Consider the following 26,997-nt stretch of genomic DNA (forward strand, 5'->3'; position numbering starts at 1 on the left):
CAGGACTCTTTGGTGCTGTGTGCTCTGTATAGCTTTTGGGCTGTTCTGGCTGGGATGAAGGGGTTGTTTTTCTGTTTCCCGTTTCACAGAGGTGTTCTGTCTTTATTTGACCCTACTACTACCACCAGATAGTGATTACAGAGACCCACGAGGCCAGGACACCATGGTTTGAATGAATGTTTTTATTTCCTGTTTACATAGACACATCTCCTTGTGCTGTGCCTGCTAGTGACTCTCAAAACTAACATCCCACTTCCACATACCCAATCACGGCTTGGCTGGCTGGTGGCGGAGCGGTATGGTTCTTGTCCTGTATGCAAGAGGTCAAAGATTTAATTTGCTGTGGGAGTGGAGAGGGCGTTTGCTCTATTGGGATGTGTAAATGGGGGAATCCCTTACTGTGGGTGTTGTGTGAGTGGGGGATTCCCTGACGTGCATGGTGTGTGTGCACTATCCCTGAGTTAGGGATACCATTGAGTAGTGGGAACATTTGCTGTTTGCAAAGTTGTATGTAACCGCAGGTTCAAATTCCCTTCCCCCCACCTCTTGCAGAATTGGTAAAAATGTTTTTCCCTTTACATTTAAGCTCCACATGAGGAGTTATGGTTTTTCCCATGTGGCAGCAGAGGCAGCCTGTGCAGTGACTTGGCTGGTCTAGTGAAAAGCTTCCTGCTTTATGTGCAAATGGTTGCTGGACCCACCAGCCACTTGCAGATGTGGTAAAAAAAAATTAGCATCTCAATAAAATATCCCATATATCGGGGGATACAATAAACCCCTATATGAAAGGGGAATAAATAAACCTGTATATCACTGAGAAGTAATAAAAGTCACATATCAGGCAAGACTGAAAGAAAAAACCTCTGTTCAGAAGGAGTAAAATCAATCCATAGATCAAGAGGAATTAAAAAAAACATTTCAGGGGGAGTATAAAAACTCCATAGAGTAGGAGATAGTACAACCTCCTCCCAAAAACAAAACAAGACCATCCATTAAATAATCTCATCTATTAAGGGCAACTGGAAAATGCCATACATCAGGGAAGTAACAAAATCCTGTATCTAAAGTGGGAGTGGGACACATATTTGAGGCATTAAAAACAAATCACTAGATCTGTGAGGACGGATGAAAAATACAATATATGGGGGGGAGCAGTAAAAAACATGAGTGGGGGAGGAAACTCTGTTTCTGGAGGGAGGGATGGGTGGGGGTGGGGGTGGGGTGCACATGAGGTACCTGGCAGCCCACCCTCATGCGTGCCATTCCCTAGCACCCCATCCTGACTGCACTCAAAACCCCTGCACCCCTCATGAATGGTATCCCACTCCCAGCGCTATAGTAACCCTAAGTCTGCCCCCAGCACTGGGTCACGCACTGATGTCATACAGTTCTCGCAGCATGAGAAGATACAAGTATCCAACAGCAGGGAAGAGGTTAAGCAGGAGAAGTTCACTGGCCTTCTTCACTCTGACATCACAGCCAAAGGCCTCCTGTCAGCCCCCAGAGGGTTTCTGCAGTGAAGCCCTTTGAAAGGTGCATGAAGTTCTTTAGCAAGCCGGAGTGACTCGAAAGGTAGGGACTGCCGTAGCAGCAGCTACATGGAAGTGGGTGGGATGCGGGAGAATTCCTGCCGCCCTGGCATTCTGAACTACTTTATTAAGACTGCATGCAGCCCAAGAGAACTGGCTGTACTCCCTGCTGCAAGCCTAGCATTACATACACTGTAGCTCGGCTCAAGCCTCTTCTAAATAGGAATACAATGCAAAGGATTTCCAGTGTCCCTTTCTGCTGCCTGAAGGGACTCTGAGCAGCCTTCTTGTATCCTTATGTTTTAGTTTCACTGTGGCGCCAGGCTTTCCGCTCAGGTAAGCAGTTATTTTAGGTTGTGCATTATTTTGCTTTATGAGCAGCAAATGGATAGATTTCTCTTTGGTTGAAAACCGAAGTGCAAAGAAGCTGTTTCTCTCAAATTGTGATCATGTTCATGCCAAACGCTATTCTGTTGACATTGCTACCGGGATATAATTATGGCTTTCTGAATAGATTGACGATATCATCCTACGCAGTATTTGCTCTAATTTAAAATTAGAGCCTAAGAAAAGATACAGGCCGGTGCTTCTAATTTAACATTGACAGATTGCAGCTCCCATATGCTGCAATGTGTGTTATTACTGCCAGTATAGTTCAGCTGATCTGCTCTGCCTGCATTATCAGCACAAAATGCAACATTTTATTTAGGTTCGGCTGCGTCAGATTTCTTTTTACATTCAGTTTGGGCCAGTCCCAGGCTTCATTAATGATAAATGTTGAATCAGTTCTGCCAGTATAGACAGCACTCACGTTTATTAATTATTCTTGATAGCCTCCAGTGTAAGTTTGACTCATTAAGCACAAGATGCACGGGCTAGTAGTTAAAGCACAGTGAATTGGAACTGCTGGATCAAGATTTTCAAACTTGGCTGCCTAAAATTAGGCTCCTAAATCCATATTTAGGCATCTAAATTGGGATTTTGGGGGGCACCTAACTCTCTTAGGTTCCATTGAAAAATCAAGCCATTTATTTAAGGGTGGAATTTTCAGAGTGCTGAGCACCCTGCAGCACCAAATGAAACCGGTGAAATTCAGTCCAGTTAGCCAGCTTTTTAAAAATGATCTTAGGCTGCGATTTTAAAAAGTGCCCAGGAGAGTTGGTGCCCAGCTCCCATTGACTTTCTGTGAGATTTGGGCTCCTCATGCCGTTTGGCCCCCTTGAAAATCACAGCCTTAGGACCCTAACTATAGGCAGCCAGCTGGGAAAATCTTGACCCTGAGTAAAGCAGAGCTGCAGATGCAAACACTCTTCCCCTCCAACTCTGAGATATTTAGATTGAACTATAAAGCCGCATTTCATGGCTTGGGCACCTTTGTGCTGGGCTGCATTTTTAGCTCTGAAATGGTCTCCCTGTGTGATCCTGAGCAAATCCTTTAAATTCTGTCTGTTTCTCCAACTGAAAAATGAAGTGATGACACTTAACCGGCTAAGGGGTGGAGGCTAAATTCATTAAGGTTTGCAGAGCACTTGGGGCCAGAATCGGACATACTGGCTCATAGCAATGATAGGGCCCGCGAGACCTAGTCATGTTCCAGGACCCCATTATGCCAGGCGCTGTACAAACAGAACAAAAAGCCCCTATCCCCAAAAACTTATAATCTAAGACACCAGACAGATGGATGGGGGAGTACAAGGAAACAACGAGACGTTATTGGTCAGGGTAACAGGCAGTGATCTCAGCACACCAGTGGCCTATCGTTGATAAGGGAAAATCCTCACAAGTATAAGGGGCAGCATGGGAGAATGCAGGAGGGTGCTTGAAAATTTAACAAGTGGGTGATGGAAGCCCATCATAGGCTAATGGGAGGCAGAAATCAACCTCTTGACAGTGAAGGAGAAATGATAGGTGGGGTAGGCATAAGTCATGAAAAGACTAGAAAATGAAGACAAGGAGCTAATGTTTGTTGTAATAGAAAAGGGAAAGCCACTGGAGGGATGCAAAAGAGGGATGAGGTGGTCAGAATGATGGGCTAGGAAAATGATCTTTTCAGCAGTGTTCAGAATGGAGATGAGCAATGCAAAAGTGCATTTATCAAGGCAAGAGAGAAAGATGTTGTGGTAATCAAGACATGAGATGATGAGAGACTGCATGAGAGTTTTAGGCGTGTGCATGGATAGGAAGGCCGTATCTAGGAGATATTATGCAGAAACAATCAGCAGGATTTAGACTTAGCCTGGATGTGAGGATCTAGACAAAGTTGGAGTCTAATGTGATGCCCGGGTTTTGGACCTTAGTGACAGGTAGGATGGTGATATTGTCCTCAGTGATCAAGAAAGGATGTAGCGGGAAGGGACTGGGGGTGATTAAAAGTTCTGTCTGAGCCACGCTGATCTTGAGGTGACAGTTGTAGATGTCAGAGAGGCAGGCCAAGATATTAGTTTGGACAAAAGGAGACTGGTCTGGAGTAGCAATAGAGATCTGAGAGTCATTATAGATGGTAATTGATTTGTGTTGATAGTTAAGATTATGTGGAGATCCAGTGTGGAGGGTGAAGAGAAAGGGACTAAGGACAGACCTGTGTGGAGCCCCCACAGAAAGTTGCAGTAGGGGGATGAGGAGCATCCTCCAGACGACATCTGAAGGAGCAACTTGTGAGGCAGGAGGAAAACCAGGAGAGGACAGAATCACAGAAGCTAAGGGAGGACAAGATTTCAAGAAAGAAAGAGCATGGTTGATGGCCTTGTTGGTGATTGACTAATCTAAGAAGATGAGGATGGAGTACTGGTTCTGAGCTGTCAGTAGGAAGAGATTATCCAGGCTTTGGTAGCAGCGGTTTCAGTGGAGTGCAAGGAGCAGAAGCTGGATTGGAGAAGTTCTAGGCTGGAACTGGAGGAGACCTCAGACAACAATTGTAGACCGCACAGTCAGTAAGCTTATATGTGAAAGGGAGATGGGCCGGTAGCTGGAGAGGCAAATGGGGTCATGGGTAGATTTTTTTAAGGTAGGAAAGAATAAAGTGTGTTTGCATTATGAGGGGAAGGAGCTGGAGGAGAGTGAGGAGAAGAGAAAGGGAAGGGATGAAAGGGGATTCGAGGGAGATCAGGAGATGGGATAGGGTCACTGGGGAAAGTGGAGGGTTTAGAGAAGAGCAGATAAACTTCTGTGACAGGGGAGAAAGGGAAAGCAAGCTAAGGGGAGAGGGAACGTTACACGGGATGTTGTCAACTTTCTCTTGGAATAAATTGGCAAGAACCTGCGTAGAGACAGAAGTGGAGACAGGAGAAGGGAAGAGTTTGAGAAGCGAGTCAAAGGTAGCTGGGACTGAATTAAGGCAGCAATGGGATTCAGTTAAGTTGACAGAGTTATTTAGCTAGGAAGATGGCGGAACCGAAGGAGAGGAGAATGACTGTGCAATGGAGGAAATCAGCCTGGTCACAGGATTTCCACCAGCAATGCTTCGCAATGTGAGGGCAGGAGTGGAGGGAATGAGTCAGGGCTGTGGGTTGGCGGGATGGACTCTGTGATGAGCGAGAGGGGCAAAAGAGTCAAGGGTGGAGGAAAGTGAAGCATGAGGAGAAACAACAACAATAGCCATTAAAGAGAAGGCTGAGAGCAGATGGAGGCATCGGCGCTGGTGGACTGGAAGACCCAGAAAGGCAGAGTGACGCTCTATACCCTGACGTGCACCCCTTTTTATAGGACAAAGTATCTATTGGGAGGTATCATTTGAAAGCTCATGATTTGCTGATCGTTACTGTCCTGGTGAAATATGTGAAGCAACATTGCATGAATAGATAAACGATTCCTCTGTATAGTGTTAAGACATGTTCCAAGCCCGGAGAAGCAGCCTCAAACCAGTTCCCCAAAGACCAAAGGCCAGGTGTCTACAAACGGACAATCACCTAGTGAAGTGGCCACTCTTGGGCGGGAAAAAGGGTGTGTGCAGAAAATCTACACCTTGAACAAAGGAACAGCTTGAGGTTCTCTTCCACTCAGATTTTCTGTCTCCTGAACCTCAGCAGGAGATGATTCTTGTGCAAAAGAAAGGACAATAAAGGGAGCGGGCAGACTTCCCAAAATATCTCCCTCCTTATCTCTCTACCCACTGCATCAACAACACCTGAAGAACAAAGAAAGCAGCAGTGGACTGAGGGAGAGATCTTGTCTGAAAGGGGATCAGCTAGTAAGACTGTTGGGACATGTGATGAGAGGGACCTTTGCTTTGAATTCATGTAGCTTATTAAGTTAGGTATTAGTTGAGTCTTACTTTTTATTTCTTAGTAACCAATTCTGATGTTTATGCCTCATTAATTGTAATCACTTAAAATCTATCATTTTCTAATTAAGAAATTTGTTTTATTGTTTTATCTAAACCAGTGTGTTTGGATTGAAGTGTTTGGGAAACTCCATTTGGGATAATAAGGCTTGTGCATATCATTTTCTATTAATAAATGACAGACTTAATATGAATTATATTGTCCAGGAGAGGGCTGGTCAGTACAAGATGCACATTTCTGGGGGAAAGTCTGGAACTGGAGTGTTTGCTGGTGTTGTTCTGCAATGTAATTCATGAGTGGTTGGCAATAGCATTCACGCAATGTAACGGAGAGTAATTTACATGCTGGAGGCTGTGTGGGAGTAGACCAGAAGTGGTACCTCTCATAGCAAAACAGTGAGAAAAGCACCTCAGTCTAGAGGGTTGAGGGGACACAGCTGTTCATCAGTCCAGATTGTACCTTGGGTAATGTCTCAGGGCATGGGGGATAGGGGCTCCTGGGCGATGCTGAAAGAGACCAGGTGATGGTTGGAAAGAGGGAACTTGTCAACAGAACAATCAGAGAGCGAGAGCGAGCAGTGCTTGCTGAAGATCAAATAGTTGAATGGCCATTTGGGTGAGTGGTAGAACTGAAGCAGGGCTTCAGGTCAAGAGAAGAGATCAGAGTGAGGAAACATGCAACAAAGAGGTCAGGTGGGCCATCAACATGGAAGCTGAAGAAACAGAGGATGAGTGATAGAGATTGTGAGGAGAGGAAGCCAGGAGCTGGGACAGGAGAGAAAGGCTGATGGGAAGGAGTTGGATGGACAGCAGATGACAGCAACGTGGAGGGAGAAGGTAGAGGCGCGTCAGATGCAGTGCTGTTCAGAAGGTGAGACCGTGGGAAGGGAGAGGCCAGAGGAGCTGGAAGCAGCAGGAACGGGGAAAAAGAAGTCTAAACATTCCATGAGTAGTTCAATGGACTCCACTGTCATTCAGTCTCAGTAAAGGGATCAGAATCTGACGCTTTGAGAACATCAGCTAGAGCGTGCTATAGAAGATCAAGAAATACTATTGTTACTTTTATGACCTGATTTGAAATACAGCTAGTGTCTGAAATACCAAAGTACCAGGCAAATGGAATATGGTTGTTTCAAGATGAAAGACACATTTGTTATTAAAATCTACTATTTCAGAAGCCCTATTTACATGCAGGCAAAGTTTTCAAATGTCTACTAAGTTTGTTTGCCTCAGATGTGGGGACTATAATCCCTTTGGAGCAAACAGGGTCACATTTTCATTGGCCAGCACCGGGGTCCTGGGACAATTTGAATAGTGGTGGTGCTGAGAATCACTGAACCAAACTGTAAATCCTGCATATGATGGAAACCACTTCAAGCCAGGAGGTGTGGCAGCACCCCTGGCACCCCTAGTTCCAGCACCAATGCTGTATCTGCAAAGGGCACACTATCCTGGATTTGCATGCAGAAATCTGCACTTGCACAAGTGACTGAGTAGTTACCCATGCAATTTCCTGTTTCTACAGGTAAATGTGAGACTTCTGGGTGTAATGGATTTATGCACAAATTTTGTGGGTGCAGCTTAGTCTCTGGTTGTTGATGTCCCTTAGTAAACTGTCCTTATTGGTTTTGCACACTCTGTCACAGAAATACCCTTTTTTTGTGCAAAAGTCTAAAATTAAAAACTACGAAAAAGATTTGAAAATAATTCACAGCTTCAAAATGAAAGTTTCATTCTTACCATTTTGTGTGTTGTGAAATCCTTCAGTTCCACATAGTGCAATCTGACACCTGTGAAACTTTTCAATGTTTCTGTGTTTATTGATGCACCTTTGAGATCTTAATTGCATCTCTTGTTTAATTATTAATGTCAGAACAGTTCTAGTCTATCTTGCAAAGAACATACTAAAGCTGTGGTACTGAAAGCTCTGTTAATGACCCTTTAGCCTGGAGAATATAAACTGCTGAAGCAGCAGCCAGTAAAACAATACTAACTAATTGTTGCTTTAAACAATGTTCATGGGATACATCTCAGAAAAACATCTGAACACATTAAGTGGCAGCATGATAACATTTCGTGACAGTGAAGGTTGCACCACGACACTATCCACTGAAACCTTCACAGCAGAAGATAAAGGAGAAGTCTCTTGGATTTAATGCCACAGCACGTCACCTACAGCAATGTGGAAAACACTCCAACACTTGGCAAGGCTTTCACTTCCATCCCCATGAACACCAAAAGCAATATCTCACTTGCAAACAGAAACTATCACCAATATGCAGTTGATTCATAGATTTACCCTCTATACTCTGGATTTGTCTCTTTCTGGCCAAACTAAAATCTTGCCCTGTCTCTCTGACATCTTCTCAAGGACATCCAGGCTTCAACTTAAGCTCAACATGGCCCAAACCAGTGCTCTTAATCTTTCCTTCCATGCCATCCTCTCTCTCTCCTTTCTCAGTCACAATGTACACGACAACCACAATATCCTCTCCGTCAAATCGGGCCCCTAACCTGGGTGTCCTCTTCTACTCAGGGCTCTCTATGTCCTCACATGCAGGCTGTGTCTAAATCTTCCTGGTTGTTCCTGCACAACATCTCTAAATCCAGCCTTTCCTCGCCATCTGGATTGCTTGGTAAACTGGGTCCAAGTAAACAATACACATTTTAAGATGGCTAAATGTAAAGCTATACCTCTAGGAACAAAGAATATGTAGCTCATACTTACAGGATGGGGACTCTATCCTAGGAAGCAGTGACTCTTTGAATGATTTGGGGGCCATGATAATCAGCTGAATATGAAGTGTGAAGCTCTGGCCAAAGCAGCTAATACGACCCTGGGATGCATGAACAGGGAATCTCCAGTAGGAGCAGAGAGGTTATTTTACCTCTAAATTTGACAATGGTGCAACCGCTGCTGGAATCCTGTGTCCATTGCAGGTGCCCATAGTTCAAAAGGATATTGATAAATTGGAGACAGTTCAGAGAAGAGCCATGAGACTGATTAAAGGTTTAGAAAACCTGCCTTTAACGATAGACTTAAAGAGCTCAAGCTGTTTAGCCTACTAAGGCTAAGGGGTGTCTTCATTACAGTCTGTAAGTACCTACAGGGGGAATAAATATTTAATAATGGGCTCTTCAATCTAGCAGAGATCCAATGGCTGGAAGTTGAAGCTAGACAAATTCAGACTGGAAATAAGGTGAGAATAATGAACCACTGGAATGATTTACTGAGGGTCATGGTGGATTCTTCATCACTGAGAATTTTTAAATCCGACGAAGTGGGTATTCACCCATGAAAGCTCATGCTCCAAAACGTCTGTTAGTCTATAAGGTGCCACAGAATTCTTTGCTGCTTTTATAAATCAAGACTGAATGTTTTTCTAGAAGCTCTGCTCTAGAAATTATTTTGGGGAAGTTCTATGGCCTGTGTTATTTAGGAGGTCAGACAAGATGATCACAATGGTCCCAAAGAACTTTCCTGTATTCATTTCTACTTTAAATCCAATAGCTGTGCCTGAACTAGATCCTATCTATTAGAAAAACATAGAATCTTGATTTAAAAATTTCCAGTGTTGGAGAATCCACCACAACCACTAAGTTGTTCCAATAGCTAATTGCCCTCCTTTAAAAATTTGCACTTTATTGCTAGTCTGAATTTGTCTAGCTTCAACTTCCAGCCATTGGATCTTGTTGCAGTGTTGTCTGCTGGAGTGAAGAGCCGTCTATTTTCAAATTTCAGTCATCCATATAGGTACTTATATGATCAAGTCATCTCTTAACCTTGTCTTTCATAAGCTAAATTTATATGGCTGAGGGGGGAGGGTTGTGTGTTTGGGGGTGCTCAGTAGCTGAAGGGAGAGGGTTGCTTCTGAGTGTGTGTTCTGAAGGGTTGTGTGTAGCTGAGGGAGGAGGGTTGTTCATGCGGTTTTGGGTGCTTAGATGAGGATGGAAGTTGTGTGTTTTAGGGGGTGGTTTATACCCAAGGCAGGGAGGGGAATGCATGTGAGTTTGGGGCAGTGTGTACAGAGAGGAAGGGGTGTGTATGTATGTTTTGGAGGTGGTGTGTGGGTGAAGGGTCCCAGATTGGTGTGTTTGTGGTGGTGTTTAGCTGAGGAGGCAGGGTGTATGTGTATTTTGGTGTCTGTGTGTGTTTGTAGGTAGTGAGTGGCTGAGGAATGGGGTTGTGTGTGTTTTGGAGATTGTGCGTAGCTAAGGGATGGGGTTGTGTGTGGTGTGTAGCTGAGGGATGGATTGTATGTAGCTGAGGGGCAGGGTAGTGTGTGTTTTGTGGGTGGTGTTGCCATGGGGCAGAGTTTTCTCTTCCCCTGAGGAGTAAGCTGGTGGTGGTGGGCGGGAAAGGAAGGAGTGACCTCATTCTTGGTCTCCCCCATACAACCTGTCATTCCCTGGGGTGTCTGTTCACAGCTCCTGCTATCTGTGGGGGAGGCTAGAGCAGCACTGGCTTGGGACACCCTTACTAGGAAGTGAGTGTTGTGAACACATTTGCTACAGGGAGGAGGTGGGATTTCTGCCACTTGTTAATTAAAGACTTGTCCTGAGTCAGCAAGGTCAGAGGCTAATTGCTCCCTGGAGATTGGGGATCTGGCTGTTGACCCTTTGGCTCTGTTCTGTCCTGAAGACACAGCCCTAGTTCATACTGTGCAGGGCTTTTTTGCCTTGGCCTCCAGATTAGCCACCATTTCTTTGCATATGCTCTTTGCTATCTGACTCTGGCTATGAGTGGAGGCTGCGAGTGGGTGTTGGAGGCTGGGAGTTCACCCGAACATTGTTTATAAGTAACCCTGGTTAGTTAAACCCAATGACAGTGCAAATCCTAACTTCACAGACTAGATGGTTTCAGCACAGTAATTTTTTTTTTAATCACCTCACCCATCTTGTAAAGATAACAATGTACTAAGCACTTAGCTTGGAGATAACAAAGGGCATTTGTGTCCAAAAGATACATTTCACTCATGCAAGGATTAGCCACTCATGAAAGGCATCCACGTTTACTCCATATTGTAGGCATCATGGGTAATAACACCTCTAATCAAGGTTGCCTAACAAGGATAGCCCCACCTGGGATGCCCTCTTGCAGGAGGTCATGGTATGACATATTTACCAGCCTTGGCTTCCCTCTTTAGAGACCCCAGTAACTCCCCCACTGCTCTCTTGCCTCAATAGTTCCCCTCATTGGGGCCAGTTTCTTACAAAATGTAATTTAAATTAGTTTCATAAACAAAAGTCCCCAAACATACACTCCAGGGGTCGGCAACCTTTCAGAAGTGGTGTGCCTAGTTCACTGTAATTTAAGGCCAGTCATACATTTTAACGTTTGTAGGTCTCTTTCTATGTCTATATTATAGAAATAAACTATTGTTGTATTTAAAGTAAATAAGGTTTTAAAAATATTTAAGAAGCTTCATTTAAAATAAAATTAAAATGCAGATCTTATCAATTCAGTGTGATCCTTGCCTGGGATCCTTGCCTGGGGTCCAGCCGCTGGCCCTGCTCAGCCTGCTGCCGGTCTGGGGGTCCATTCACTCAGCCGGCAGCAGGCTGAGCGGGCCGGTGCCGGCTGAATGGCTCAGTCCACTGCCAGTCTGGGGTGCCAGCAGCACTCAGCCGGCTGCCGGTCTGGGTGAGCAGAACCCCAGGGTGGTACCGGGCTGAGGGGGGCCGGCAGCCGGGATCCCGGCTGGCAGGAGCTGGCGGACGGAACCCCAGACCGGCAGTGGGCTGAGCAGGGCTGGTGGCTGGAGCCCCAGACAAGGATCCCAGGCCACCTTTGGCGCCTGCCCCAGGGCATATAGTCCTTAAATACCACACCCTCTAGTCTAGTCCATTGGCATATCACATCCCACACTCAAGCATCTTCCACCTCATCCAGGCACTTCCTCAGCTCTCTCCTGTCCTTTTATCAGGACAGCCATCCCAACACCTCACTCTTCACAGCAGCTTCTTGGCTGGGAGATCATCCTCACCAGGGGAGCATGCCTGACCTTCCCATGGCCCTCTCACTGGTCCCCTGCATCCAGCTCTCCTCTATGGAGATATCAGTGGGTAAGCCCCTGTGCTGCTCCCCTGCCTTCTGCCCTCTCCAGCCCATGGCATTGGTTCTCTGGCTTAGAGTCAATAGACAACACCCTTTGCTGCTCTTCTGCCTTCAGCTTCCCTCAAGGGCCTCCTTGAGTTGCCTGGTCTTAGACAGCACTCACCTATTGACCACCAGCTCTCACCTGCCCCTCTCCTGACTGACTCCCTAAGGACTAGCTGCCCTTTTTAAAGCCCAACTGGGGGTCAGCTGACCAGTCACAGGTACACTGACCTTTTTCCCCTTCAAGGACAAATGTCATCCTGTGACACCCCCTTGCATAGAACTTTGCCAAACTTTAATCCTTTGGGCTGAAATGTCTCATGCCTGGTGTCTGCCTCAGATCAATTTTTTTTTTAAAATTTCAGATAGTTATTCAGCCACTTTCCAGATTGAGATTATAGGGGGAAATATGTTGTTTTGTCCGTTTAAAACTATTTACAGCCTTTTTGTTAAGAAGCTCTAGCACCCCCAGTCTTTGGAGCAGGGACTTTACATTTTGCAGCAGGGTCACTGTGATATCAGGGATGTGCCTTTTGCTGCTCCTGTGACAATCCAGCCAAATGTAGCCAAATTATGTAAATGACAGTGTGCAGATTCAAGGCCAGTCAGGCCAGAAAATTTCACCCACTTGACCCTGCACTGGGCTCAGTAACTTGCATTTGGCTAAAATGCCTTCCAAAAAGGCATCCGGTCTTGATTGGACATATCAAGAGATGGAGAATCCGCCTTGGTATTCTGTTCCAATGGTTAATCACCCTCACTGTTAAAATTGGCGCCTCATTTCTAATTTGAATGTGTCTGGTTTCAGCTTCCAGCCAGAAGCGGCCTGCACCCCGATTGGAATGCATAGGTGTAGGACAGGAGCTGAAGAAGGGGTGGTGGGATGGGAGCACAGGGAATAGTGACAGGAGTCAGGGGTGGGGGAGAATGGAGCAGAGAGGGATGTCAGGGACAGGTTAGGGCACAGGTGCAGAAGAGTCTATATGTTCCTCTCTGGAAGAACATAGGAATGAAGCCAAGTACCCTGAGTCCCTCTGCTGTTAGACAATAGCTGTAAAAACCACTGTATATCTCATCCCGTTGTACTGACTGGTCCATATTGAGGATAACAGCCTGCTACTGCTATCAGTTACCTTACCTCTAGTGGTAGAGGTCTGTGCTGTGAGTCCAAAGGACCCAGCCCTGCTGTTGTCCCATGTAGGGATCACTATGGTTCCACATAATACAATTTCCATTTTAATCAATTTGCTTTTTAAAAATATAAGAAATTACATTAAAAAAAAACTACATTAAAATAATGTTATGGATGGAAAGTCAAGCACTTGAATGTAAGGAAATGCTAGAATTAAGGTTCCTAATGCATCCTTAATTTGGCCCCCTTGTACATGTCATACAATCTTTAAGTATGTGATCACCCATGATTTATTTCCACAAGGTCCCTGCCTCATTCACCGCAGAGGGGATCTGATTGTGCACTATACATACATATAGGGCAGAGCGGGGTGGTCATGGTTTACACCTCAGGGAGGGAGATTTGCTATTTAAGCTAATGGATAATATTGGCACAAAACCAAATAGGAATAAATGGGCCATGAACAAATTTAGGCTGGAAATTAGAAAAAGGTTTCTAACAGTGACAGAAGTAAGGTTCTGGAACAGCTTCCTAATAGTAGTTCTGTGGGCAAACAACTTAATTAGTCTTAAGATAGAGCTTGATACATTTATGAATGGGGCTTCTGTTGTGGTTGGGAGGCAGGGCTTGGTGGGTCTTTCCAGTTCATGATGTCTTATGTTCCTAAAATCTCATGCTTCAGGACTTCATCCAATCACCTGTAGGGTCAGGAAGGAATCACCCCCCACCTGATGTATTAATATTTTCTTGTTTTTCTCTCCTTCCTCTGAAGCACCAGAAAAGGTCACAGCTGGAGATGGGACACTGAACAGGGTGGCCAGTGCTGTGAGGTGGTACAGAATATTCTCTCTCTCAGGTGCTTGGCTAACTGGTTCTTAGTCATGTGCTCAGGGTCTAACTGATCACCATATGTGGGGTTGGGAAGAATTTTCCAGCAGATCAGACTGGAAGGCACTTTGGGAGTGTTTCACCTTCCTCTGCAGTGTGGGTGTAGGTCATTTGCTAGGATCATCTGGGTATATCTCACTAAATCAATTCCCTGCCAATGCGGGGCTTCAGGCACTGGTATACCTTGGTCCCTCCTGTTCTCTGCCTGTTGTGCACAATAGTTTAATTTCTTGAGGGCTACTTTGGTGTAATTTTGGTTGTTGGATTTAGTGTATAGATGCTGGGTGGTGTTGGTGGCCTGCGATACACAGGAGGTCAGACTGAATGATCTGATGGTCCCTTCTGGCCTTAAATTCAATGACTCTATGACTGTACAGGACAAACAGTGCTTTGGGGATGAATCAGTGTTCTGCAGTGAATGAGGCTGTTTGTAGAAGGACCTCTGCCTCATTTGTTGTAGAAGTCGGAAGGTGTGAAGTGAATGAGGCAGAGGCTTGCAGGAAGAGAACATGTGGTCTTGTGATTAAGGTAGTGAATGTCAGTCTAGAGAGTGGGATTTTATTTCTAGTACTATAACAAAATTCCTGTGTGATACTGGCATGTCACTTAAACCAAACTTTTTATAGGCTTTCAAATAAGGTATTACTCATTTTAGTACCCAACTTCAGACACCTGGGAGGAATCCTGGCTTTTTTGGAGTAAATGGAAAAACTTTCACAGATGGCAGTGGAGTCCAGCTTTCACCACTGAGGCTACATTTGCAGAAGTGCGAAGTGCTCACAGTTAACCTGAGCTCAATAAAACCTGTGCTTTGAATACATAAAATAGGGTTAGTCAAAATGTTTCCACTGAAACCATGTTTTCGAAGGACAGTTGGGTATTCCATTGACCAAAACCTTTGTGGAAAGTGTCTGCTTTCTTCTAGAGTTTCTCAGTTTTTGCCAGAAACTGAAAATCTTTAGAGGGAAAACAGTGGGTTCTGGGTTTTCATGAAAAGCTGAAATTTTCTGCTGAAAATTTCACTGAAAACAATTTTTTATTCTTGTTTTCATTGAAAATATCTGGCAGAAATACAAATTGCCAGCTATAATATTATACAAATATTTATTGAACACTTCTGATTTTTCTGCATTATTATTGATAATTCTACCATTTCCATCTAGTACCAGTGTCAGGATTTTTTTTTTTTTGTTCCTAATAGATTTTAACTCTGCTGGCCATAGATTTTGCTTTCTGGCCCTTTGCTTTCCTTATCAATTTTCTACAGTTCCTATCTTCTGATCTATATTCATTACTGTCAACTTCTCCTTTCTCCCTGTGACAAAGTGGGAATGTTCTTAATGTTTTCTCTGAATACTGTGTGGGTGCCTCAGTTTCCCCTATGCATTTCTTAGGTATCTAGGTGGGGGGATCAGGGTGTGTAATTGTTGAAGAGCCCAAAAGGGCCCCTGTGATACTGTCTGCATAGAAAATGGCCGACACTCTGTCTCCTGGCAACTAATGGCCTGGGCCCCTCCTCTACTAAGGTACCAGCTGAAGGTGTTAAAAAACAAAAAGATCAGGTAACCTCCTGGCCCAGAAAAAAGACAAAAGAAGAGGAGGGGCTAAAAAGTTTTTCAGTTTGAAGCTGGCTGGGAAAATGGAGAGGAGGCCAAACAGGCCTCCTGGCATCCCCTGGCCGCCCAAAATGAACCTGACTGAGGGTGTCCTGTTGTCTGTACTTGCAAGGCCTGTCTTAAACTGTGTTCCTGTTGTCTAAATAAACCTTCTGTTTTACTGGCTGGCTAAAAGTCATGGTGAATCGCAGAAAGCCGGGGGTGCAGGGCCTTGTCTCCACCAAACTCCGTGAGACTCCCATTTGTAATACATTAGGGCAGGGGTCGGCAACCTTTCAGAAGTGCTGTGCCGAGTCTTCATTTAGTCACTCTAATTTAAGGTTTCGTGTGCCAGTCATACATTTAAACGTTTTTAGAAGGTCTCTTTCTCTAAGTCTATACATATAACAATAGTTTAGTTATATATTAAAGTAAATAAGGTTTTTAAAATGTTTAAGAATCTTCATTTAAAATTAAATTAAAATGCAGAACAGCTCGGACGGGTGGCCAGGACCCAGGCAGTGTGAGTGCCACTGAAAATGAGCACGCGTGCCATAGGTTGCCTACCCCTGCACTAGCTGCCTTTACTTTCTCTTTAAAACAGGTAGGTTTTTTTAATCAAGACAGCCTTCTCCCTCAGTTGTGGGATTGTGCTTTTTGGGGCATCTAGTAAAGTGTTCTTAAACAATTCCCAATTATCAGTCATTTTTCTGATTAAATTCTTCCTGCCAGCTAATTTGACTCACAATTGTTTTCAGCCATGAGAAACTGGCCCCTTTAAAGTACTCAGTTTAGATATTCCTGGTCTGGACATTATTCTGTTTGCACATTATAAACATGATCAAGTCATGATCACTTGTACCTAAGCTACGATTAACTTTAAGTTCTGTGACCAGTAGCTCATTATCTGTCAAGATGAGGCACCATGGGATGCAACACTTTTTGAGTTAGGAAATTGTCATCAATCATATTTAGAAATATCAGGGATGTTTTAGTATTGGCAGCATGAGACCTCCAGCATACGTCACGCAAATTGAAGTCTCCCATGATCACAAAGTTCTTTTTCCTACACATTATAGATAGGCGCATAAGGAGCCTGTCATCATGTTCCCTAGTGTGATTTGGTGGTCTCTAGCAGACGCCAACTAATACCCCATCTCGTGCTTTATTTGCCTTTTGAGGGATCTGTTTAGTTAAATATACTGATGATGCCCTTTGTACTTTGAATGTCTCACAAGCAACATTGTGATCTCGTGGGGTATATATCCACCCCTGAAAGAAAACAGGGAAATCCTCATGCTTTTTCAAGACAGAGACATAGGCCGGGTACTTTCTATCACCAGAGATCATCAGAGACTCCCAAGGAAGAGTCCGTAATACCAGAAAAAGAGAATTTCTGCCTTAGCCACTCTTACATCTCAGCCTACAATACTGTGTCAATCCCCCAGCCCCTTCCACATTCCTCTTCAGAGACTCATCTCACGAGAGACTGTGGCATCAGGAGGTGCATTCACTTCTGCCACTCACAACAATAAAAGACGTTCCATCTCAATTCTGAGGAAGACGTTTCTACTCCAACGCCTTCCTGATACCAAAGAAGGGTGACATCCCATTTTGCATTTGAGCAGGATCAGCATCTTCATTCATCACATAAAGTTCAGAATAGTGACCCTAGCATCAATGATTCCACCTCTAGATCTGCAAGATTGGTTTGCAACTTTTGACTTGCAAACTGCATAATTCCACAGCGATCCCCACAGAGTTGATGGAAGATTCCGTTCATCGCATTCTTCATCTCTTCCTTGCTCTCAGTTTCAAAATCAACAGAGAAAAATCCAGAGTGAAAGAATACAAAGACTAGAATTTATAATTGCAGCCACAGATTCCATCACAGCCAGATGGAATAGTGTAGACTGTTCCTTTGTCCAGATTTTTAAAAGGATTTTGAAAAATTGGAGAAGATGCAGAAAAGAGCCAGAAATACCTTACAGTGAGAGACTTGGGACATGCCTACACTGCCTGATGGTGCTGACCAAAGGGATGTGAATAGCAGAGCACACCAAAGTGCTCTGCTGTAAACAGGGCCGGCTCCAGCTTTTTTGCCGCCCCAAGCGGCGAAGAAAGAAAAGAAAAGCCCGATTGAGCAGAGCGATTGAGCTGCCGCTGAAGTGCCGCTGAAGAGGAAGTGAGGCACTGAAGGACCCGCCACCGAATTGCTGCCGCAACAATGGATGGACTGCTGCCCCTTTCTATTGGCCGCCCCTTCCTTCACTGGTGCTTGGAGCTGGCCCTGGCTGTAACTCCCCCAGGTGCACATCGCGGGCATAAATTTACAAGTCCAGATTGCCGCTAAGGTAATTGAAACCTTTAAGTTCACACTCACAGGATCCACACAGGAGAGTGACAGCGCAGAACTTCGATGCACACTACTAGTCACACCCCGTTAGGGCAGGTTTCACTACCCACCAGATCGGCAGGTAGTGATCGATCTATCGGGGATCGATTTATCGTGTCTTGTGTAGACGTGGATAAATCGATCCCCGAACATGCTCCCCATCGACTCCGGACCTCCAGCTCGCAAGAGGCGGAAGCAGAGTCGATGGGGGAGCGGCAGCAGTCGACTCGCTGCCATCCTCACGGCCAGGTAAGTCAACCTAAGATACACCGACTTCAGCTACACTATTCACGTAGCTGAAGTTGCGTATCTTAGGTCAAACCCTCCCCAGGGCTTAGGGTCTGAACTGCGGCAGTTGAGATGTGCACTTACAGAGCTCAGTCTGTTTAGAGTATCAAAAAGAAGATTGTTTGGTGACTTGATTATAGTGGATGAGTAACTTCACAGGGAGAAAATAATGGGTCCCAACAGGCTCTTTAATCTAGCAGAGAAAGGCATAACAAGAACCAATGGCTGGAAGATGAAGCTAGACAAAATAAAATTAGAAATAATTTTTTAACAGTGAGGGTGATTAACCATTGAAAGAAACTACCAAGGGAAGTGGGGGAGTCTCCATCTCTTGGGCTCTTCAGATCCAGAGTGGATGCCTTTCCGGAAGACACGCTTTAATCAAACACATTTATTGGGCTCAATGTAGAGGAACTAACTGAAATTCACTGGCCTGTGTTTATTCAGGAGGCCAGACTAGATGGTTCCTTCTGCTCTTAAACTCTATGAGATTCTTTACCATTTTCACATGAGGAGCACAGTCCAAACAGCCTAGTTTAATTTTCAGAATTTACCAAATTTAAGAGCAACATCTTTCAAAGTTAGCCAGAGTAATATATCTTAATGAGGACCGTTTGCATGCCAGGTTTGAACTCTGAAATGCTTAGCGTTACTAGTTTGAAAAACTGGTTGTCTGTTTGAAAGGGTCTGATCTTGCAAACCCTTTCTCCAGCGAGTAGTCCCTTTGCAGTCAATAGCACTATCCACGGGAATTTTAGGTGCACACATGATGATTTTCAGGATTTCTACTGTCTTTTTTTTCCCATCTTCTTTTAATTTGAAAACCAGCTGAATGAATTTTTCTCCAATTTTCAATCAATCATAATTGGGTTGAGATCAAGCATTTAAAGATTTAGCCCAAAAAGATGAGATTGTAGAAAGTTATGAGAGTCTGGAAACTGTTTTTTGTAACTTTATAACTTTAAAACTGTAACTTTATCGGTAATTTTAAACATTGTGAAATTAACATGCCATCTGCCAACCATAATTCAAATCGCACTTCTTGTATATTGCATCCCTTTCCTCCCCCGCCCCAGCCTTTTTCTGTCTTGTCTATTTCGATTGTCGTCTCTGATTGTCATCTTTTGGGGTGGGGACTAGCTGATACATATGTTTGTACAGTGCTTAGCACAGTGGGGCATCTACAGTAAGACACATAATGATAGTTAATAGGGCGACTCGGGGAGCCTGTTATAGAAACACTGAAGCAAAACAAATATTTTCCAAATTAAACTCAGTCACAGTTTGTGTGCGCTGGTGTCACTGAGACAGCATTGCCCCCATCATCAGCTGCAGATCTAAGCCACTGTCTACTAACGTCACGAATGGCTGGATTTTCAACCAAATCAGTGGGAATTAGGCTCCTAAATCCTACCTGGGAGTCTTCAGTGGGCACTGGCTGTAATCCTGTGTGTGTAGTTCAACCTCAGGCTATCAGTATATTTTGGGATTGGTGCAAATCTAAATTGTGCATGAAAATGTAATGCCCTGGGGCTAGATTCACAAAGGGACTTAGGTGTCCAACTCCCACTTTAGATGCCTCAGTCCTAGGTTTAAGTGCCACTGGGATTCACGGAACATAAGAGCAGTCATACTGGGTCAGATCAAAGGTTCATCTAGCCCAGTATCCTGACTTCCGACAGTCACCAATCCTATCTCCCTCCATTCGTTGGAGAGGAAGCCTGAGTGCCTAACTTTGGCATTGTGAATCCCAGGGATTCTCTAGGTGACTGAAAGTCCCTTTGTGAATCTAGCCCTAGATATCTGGAAAAGAGTTTGTGTCTGATTTGGAGGCCCCAATCTCCAATGTGTTAATCAGTTTACAAAGAGACTCATGGGCCTTACATGAACATTATTTGTGAGCCTTTATTTCATGTAAGGGAAGTGCCTTTGATTTGTGGATTTGTGTTGCCTAGCCCATGGGTGAGTAGTAATATGAAGGAAACAACATCTGGGATGACTTAAAAACAAGAAAAATAAAGTATGTGTGTGAATGTATTCCAGTTATTATTTTTTAATTGAGCTTTTCCATTTAATGTAGGTTATGAAGGCAGCTTTATACTCCTGCTGGCATGACTGGCCAGTGTACCATGAAAGGACATGCCAGTCATCCTGGTGAGCTGATTGCTCACTTTAAGCCCTAATGGTCTATCCCTTCTGGAGATTGGGCTGAAGCGTCCACTAGCTGACTTCCCTCCTATTCCTGCTGTGATTCCCTCCTTCTACTTGGCGCACCATGGGAGGATGCTTCTCCAAACCAAAACCAGGTGACTGCTGTTCAGTGTTCTTCTAATCGTCACATGTTTGCCTGAGTAGCTGCAGATGAAACTAGGTCAGGCCCGCAGAGGTGCTCCACGGGGAGGCTGCTTCAGAGAATGTTAATTCTCTGCTCTTACACGGAGGATTACAGGGCAGTTAATCCGCAGAACATTCCATTTCATTTGCATTCACATGCAATGAATTGTGTAAAGCCTTTCAAAGTGCTGAGGGGTAGGGTGAAAAACTCAAATCTCAGTAAACTAGAGATAGAAAAGCTCACTGGGATGTCAGCTGCAGCCTGGGACAAAGGTAAGACTCCAGCCTTGATCTGAAAGACAGAGATTCAAAATCTGTAAATACATTTCCCGTGTGATTTGCCCTCACACCTAAACGGCACATTCCCGTCCTGCTGCCCTGTATACACCCACACAGAGCAGTAGTTCAGTCCCCTTGTGGCCCACATCCACACAATGATGGTGTGGTCTTTCCACATGCTTGCCCCACCTTGAGGTTACTGCTGTATGCTGCCCTATCCCTGATCCTCTGCCTGATTCACAACACTACTGTATTCTCCCTCACCCCCCTTTCAGAACTGCACTGCTCCCAGGCTCAGCCCCGAAGGCACCGCTGTACACTTTCCATCTGCCCCCCGGATCCTCATGGTGAGTGAAAACTCGTGGGGAGGTAATACGTCCGTTATGGACAAGGACTGTAAATTGCTTCAAAGGAGCAGCGTGACAACCATCCTTCAAACAGGCAATATTGTGACTTTGCTCAAGAAACAATCTCAGCTCTAGTAACCTCATCAATTATTGACCAGCCTCAAATCTTCCCTTTTCGGAAGATCTTCCATAGTTGTATGCAGTGTTGTTGTAGCCATGTGGGTCCCAGGATATTACAGACACACGGTGGGCGAGGTGATATCTTTTATTGAACCAACGTCTCTTGGAGAGAGAGACAAGCTTTCAAGCTACACAGAGCTCTTCCTCAGGCCTGGGAACCATACTTATGGTGTCACAGCTAATTAGAAGATCAAACAGATAGTTTAACATAAGTAGTTAGCACAGAGTCTTTATTCTTTTAGTTAGCACATCTTTAAAAAAATCATTATTTTAAGCTGATCTTATAATTTTGGGGGCCTGAGTCATCATTTTTGAATTCTTGAAGCTGGCAATTCTGAGCATGGCATATACTGAGGTGATGCTCTTTTGTACAATATTAGTATTTGCAAATAATATAAATAAACCACTTCATCTACTTTATTTTGTACCTTTAAAAAATACTCCAGTCGGGTTAGTTCATGTGTCCTTCCATTATATGTACCTGCAGAATAGTAGTTGCTTTGCCGTGAGAAAGAACTGATTTCTCATTCCTGACTATCTCAGGACTTAGATGGCAAGAGTCCTGGTCTTCAGTACAAAAGTTCCCCCTTTTGTTAGTCCAACAGAAGTACAGTCATATGTGACTGCTTAAAAAATTGCAAAACATTAGATCGCATTCACATTAAGCTTAAGACCCTCTTTTAGTAGGTTTAAAAAGGGCTTAAAATATGCTGGAATGCAGTCCAAGTACATCAAGCCAATCGGATTAAAAAAGTTAAGAAACTTGGTGTTTATAAACCTCTTATTTCTTAGAAATCTCATTTTCCTTGATCAAAATAGACCTGTTTCCATTCTGGACAAACCCGGTTACCACGGAGCCCCAGACTCCAGAAAGGCACCACAAAAGGGAACACAGCTCCCTACCTAGAGCAAAGGGGCTGTCCCAGAGGCACCCAGGGTGGGGCAGGGTGGGGTGAAGCAGTGAGTTGCCAGGGTGGGGAAGGGGGGAGGTGGATGTGAGGGTGCCATAGAGAGGAGCGGGTGGGGTGAAGATGGAAGGTTGTGTGGGGAGGTGAAATGGAGCCACACTGTGGGGTGTGGGGTGGAGCCCAGAGGCACCGTGTGGGGGAGTGGAGCCATGAGGCACAGGGAACAGGTGGAGCTGAGAGGTCCAGTGCAGGGGAGGAGGATCTGGGAGGTGTCATGAGGGAGAGGGATAGGGGGGAGCTGAGAGGTGCAGTGAGGGGCTGGGAGGTGTCCTGAGGGAGAGGAATGGCGGGGGGAGGTGCAGTGCAGGGGAGGAGGATCTGGGAGGTGTCGTGAGGGAGAGGGATGGGGGGGAGCTGAGAGGTGCGGTGGTGGTGGGGCGGAAGGAGCTTGGAGATGTCCTAAAGGAGAAGGTTTGGGGGCGGGGGGAGCTGAGAGGTGCAGGGGGGCAGGAGCTGTGAGGTACAGTGGCAGGGGAAGGGTCTGGGAGGTGTCCTGAAGGAGAGGAATGGCGGGGGGAGGTGCAGTGCAGGGGAGGAGGATCTGGGAGGTGTCCTGAGGGAGAGGAATGGCGGGGGGAGGTGCAGTGCAGGGGAGGAGGATCTGGGAGGTGTCGTGAGGAAGAGGGATGGGGGGGAGCTGAGAGGTGCGGTGGTGGTGGGGCGGAAGGAGCTTGGAGATGTCCTAAAGGAGAAGGTTTTTTTGGGGGGGGGGGAGCTGAGAGGTGCAGGGGGGCAGGAGCTGTGAGGTACAGTGGCAGGGGAAGGGTCTGGGAGGTGTCCTGAGGGAAAGGAATGGTGGGGGGGGCTGAGAGGTGCTGTGTAGTGGAGGGAACAAGTGAAGCATCCATGGTACCTTTTTGCAAGGGACATTTGTTTTGAAATTACTTTAGTGATACTGATTATTGTGTGAGCTGCCACATTTGTGTGAAGTGCTGCACTAGTTAGCACCTTATGGAGCTGTCTAGTGTCATATGTTGCCCTCCTGGTTTTGCGTAGCAGTGGTTCTCAACCTGTGGTCCATGGACCCAGACTATGTCTAAAGGGTCTGCAAAAGACAGATTGAAAACTAACTGAACAGAATTCTACTCTATATACAGACAATAGATTTCCAAAGGAGCCCACACCTCTGTTTGAAATTTGTTAGGGGTCCGTAAATGAAAAAAGGTTGAGAACCACTATTGTATAGTGCCATGGATTTGTTGCTCTGCCTGTTAATTCAGCGGATAGGGAAGTACGTATTCCCACATATCTGCTCACAAAGCTCTCCTTTGTCCATGGAGACTCATATTTGCTTGGGTTCTTTAGGCCATGTCTATACTATAAAATTAAGTTGACCTAACACCTGTCGGCATATAACCACTGCAGTAATAATATTGCTTGTGCACGTCTACACTTCGCTCCCTGTGCCAGCAGTGCATGTGCTCACCAGGAGCACTTGTATCGGTTGTACTGTCAGTGTGGGGCAGTTCCTGAAAGCCAGTAACAGTCAATGTAAGCAACGCAGTGTTGACCTAACCTAACTACATTGACCTTGACTCTACGCCACCTATGAAGATGGAGTTATTAAGTCGTCGTAGTGGGGCAGTTATGTCAGCGAGAGTGAAATTTGGGTGGAAACACTTCCAACTGACCAGCTGTGAATGTGCTGCAGCAGGTTCCACAAGGCTGCATGACCATAGTGTGAAATTATTTATTTTTTACCATGACTGTGCCATGCATTATGCACAATACTCATTTTGGAGAGTAGCAGAGCTTTGCTCCACCAAAGCTCTAGGCGGTCTCTTAGGCCATGTCTACTATAAGGAATTTTTGTACAAAAATTGCCACAGGTGCTACCTCTGGTAACACCCATAATAGCACTGGTGGGAACCCTAATGTAGATGGCTTTCAGGCTCTGGCAGTTGTTTTCAGTCTAAAATGTCAAGTCTAAATGTCAAGATCCTGAACACTGCTGCTGAGCTAGATAACTTTCTATACTAGGCCTCCCATTAGTGCAATTATTGGTGCAGCTGAACCGATGGTAACATTAGTGAGAATTTTTTTTTACTAAAGTTCCCTAGTGTTGATAAAGCCTTCATAAAAAAAGATGAAGGTCCTTCTTTGTAGAGCTGGCAGCTAATGTAGGCTTTGCATGATGAGACAGGCCCATTTCTTTGGTTTTACCTCTTTAGTGCTGTACTGTGTACGCGGTTTGTACACCATGCTACAGAAGGATTGAAGAGAGGGTTGTTTACAGACTTTGAGCTCTGCTCAGAGGTAAGGTGTGCACATATTATGGCCTTTGCACTGTAGTAGGAGAGTGCGATTGGGTGTGCGCAGGTCTTTGTTCATCAAGAGGTCATTGAAAGAGGCCCCTCTCAGGTGGGTGAAACGAAATTGGGCAGGAAGAGAAGAACTCCGAGGAGGTTTGTATAGGAGTAAAAACCAATTTGGGTTTGTGATGTGGGAATATCCTGACAGAAAAACACTATGTAAATAGTTAGATGGGTCATATAGGGCATCACCCTTTGGGACTCCATAGAGATGATGGGCGAAGCTGAGACAGGAATGTTATCATGTTGGGCAATCATACCTCCTCCTGGAAGTTGTTGGGCAGGATAGCCAACTTCCATTCCGGTCAAGTGAGGGAACAAGGACATGTCGCTTTGGCTAGTGAAAGCTGAAACAGCGACTAGGCCGCATACAAGCCTGGGCAGTGGCTGTGCCATATGGTCCAAGGGGTTTTCCAGGGGATCTGATAACAAATGCTGGGGCAGGGGTTTGACTGGATTGCAGCTGTATGTCTTTGTGAGAGAGAGAGAAGCAGCAGAAACACCACCAAAGCGCACAGAGAAGGCAGTAAGGAAGCCCTAGGCACGTCCAGAGAAGGTCTTGTAGCATGACCTTCAGAAAAGATGAAAGAAAGCTTGTGGATAAAGGGATGGAGCTGGAAAAAGGCTTGCCACTGAGAGCAAAGAATCTGTCTTCATCTATTTGATTCCTACTGTGTTCTGGGAAACAGGACTGTAAGCATTCTTCGTAAGTAAACAGGATTGCATCCAAGAAATACCTGACTGCATCAATTTCTCATGCTCACAAAAATAATCTGCTGGACCCTAATTACTGGCTAACCACTCGAGTCAAAAGCAGTAACAATGCTGGGTCTGGGTCCAATCCTTGCATGGTGTTTCTGTACCATAGATACGGATGGGTATTTCCCCCAGGGGTCTAGCTGAGTAGCAGAGCCTACACATCTAGACAATGTCTTTATTACAAAAAGTGTGATTTTTACATGAAGATAGCGATCTCAAGATAACCATCTTGCTGTAAAATCAGTGTGGAGACAAGGCACAGTAGTTTTTAATTCCAGGTAGCTAGTCAAGGTATATTCCAGGTGGTGCTATAGTGTGGATCTTGACTAACTATACCAAGGTAAAAAGAGCTGCATTTCATCTCCACTGGGGTTTTATATCAAGATAGTCATCGGGAGTTAGCTCTGTCAATGAAAGAGCATGCCTTTGTTTGCTGTTAGGGCATAGCCACAGGGCAGGGATGGGAGGAGGACATGGCTGTCTAACAGTCACCTAAGAGCTTCCATTTAAGAGCTGTTAAGAGACAGTGTCAAGCCCACTAGCCTTAATGGTTCTAGCCTGACCTCCTAGGCAGCCCCAAAACTGGTTTGAAGAGGGTGGGTGAGGCTACAGAATCCAGCAGGACAAAGGGAGGTTGTGTGGCTTAAATAAGGACAGACTCTGAAGAGGAATCAGACAGAACTAGAATGAGACCGACAGAATCTGGGCTTTCTAGTATGTGAGTTGGGTCAGTTCTGTTCTTGGAACTTAACAGAGAAGTCTCTCTCTCCAACTCAGCTTGCAGAGAACATAGGTGGTTGGTGTATGTGGAGGAGTGTACCAGGTCCTGGTTTAAGAGTGGGAGAATTGTGAGATTCCACCCTGACAGAGGCCTATCTCCTGAGGGTTGTGCTCAGCGAGACCAGAAAGGCACAGAGCTGCAGCTAGCCCGGTAACTATGGTAATGGCCAGTTTCTTTTACAACAAAAGAGAATGGGGAATTTACACCTCTTAGGAGACTTTGAGAATCCAAGTCTAAATGTTTGCTCAATAAGTTATGTCTTTCTATTTCATATTAGAGTTAACTAGTGCACCAACACCTCGTTCTGGAAATCAAAATTCTCCACTATAGGACACGTCATGCCTATTCACTTCTCTGCATGTCATGTCAACCAATAAGTCCATCAGGGACCACCAATTTCTGCATTCACCCCCACTTTTGTCTGCCTAGAACAGCAGCAGTGAGGGATGCTCTTCTCTTGACCAGTGACAAGGGCCAGAAATCCACACGCGCATCACTGCGCCTTTCCACGTCAGTTGACATGTCAGCCTTGATGCAGCTCAGAGACACAGCCAGGGTTGGGGGATTGTGCTGTGATAGCTTCCGTTACCTCTCTAAGACTGTTATCATGCTGTCCTGCTCCTCCAGCTCCAGAGTCCACAGTCATAGCCCAGGGCTATATTAGCGGGGGGGTCGACCTAAGATATGCACCTTCAGCTACGTGAATAGTGTAGCTGAAGTCGGTGTATCTTAGGTCAACTTACCTGGCCGTGAGGACACCGGCGAGTAGACCACTGCCGCTCCCCCGTCGACTCCGCTTCCGCCTCTCGCGAGCTGGAGTTCTGGAGTCGA

At 45.2% G+C, this 26,997-nt stretch overlaps 1 protein-coding gene across 2 annotated transcripts in view; it reads left to right on the forward strand.

Moving 5' to 3' along the window:
• The first annotated feature begins 1,674 nt into the window (after positions 1–1,674).
• AIFM3 (apoptosis inducing factor mitochondria associated 3) overlaps positions 1,675–26,997 on the forward strand; it is a 104,341-nt gene continuing 79,018 nt past the window's right edge. Inside the window, exons 1-3 of one of the 2 annotated variants that reach the window (XM_039504528.1) lie at positions 1,675–1,865; positions 20,287–20,512; positions 21,095–21,166. In XM_039504528.1, coding sequence (XP_039360462.1) covers positions 20,482–20,512; positions 21,095–21,166 — 103 coding nt within the window. In that variant the 5' untranslated portion in view covers positions 1,675–1,865; positions 20,287–20,481. The remainder of the gene's footprint in view (positions 1,866–20,286; positions 20,513–21,094; positions 21,167–26,997) is intronic. The other variant, XM_039504529.1, reaches the window with a different exon arrangement.

The sequence above is a fragment of the Mauremys reevesii genome, linkage group 18 (assembly GCF_016161935.1).
Source record: "Mauremys reevesii isolate NIE-2019 linkage group 18, ASM1616193v1, whole genome shotgun sequence".
NCBI classification, from domain to species: domain Eukaryota; kingdom Metazoa; phylum Chordata; order Testudines; family Geoemydidae; genus Mauremys; species Mauremys reevesii.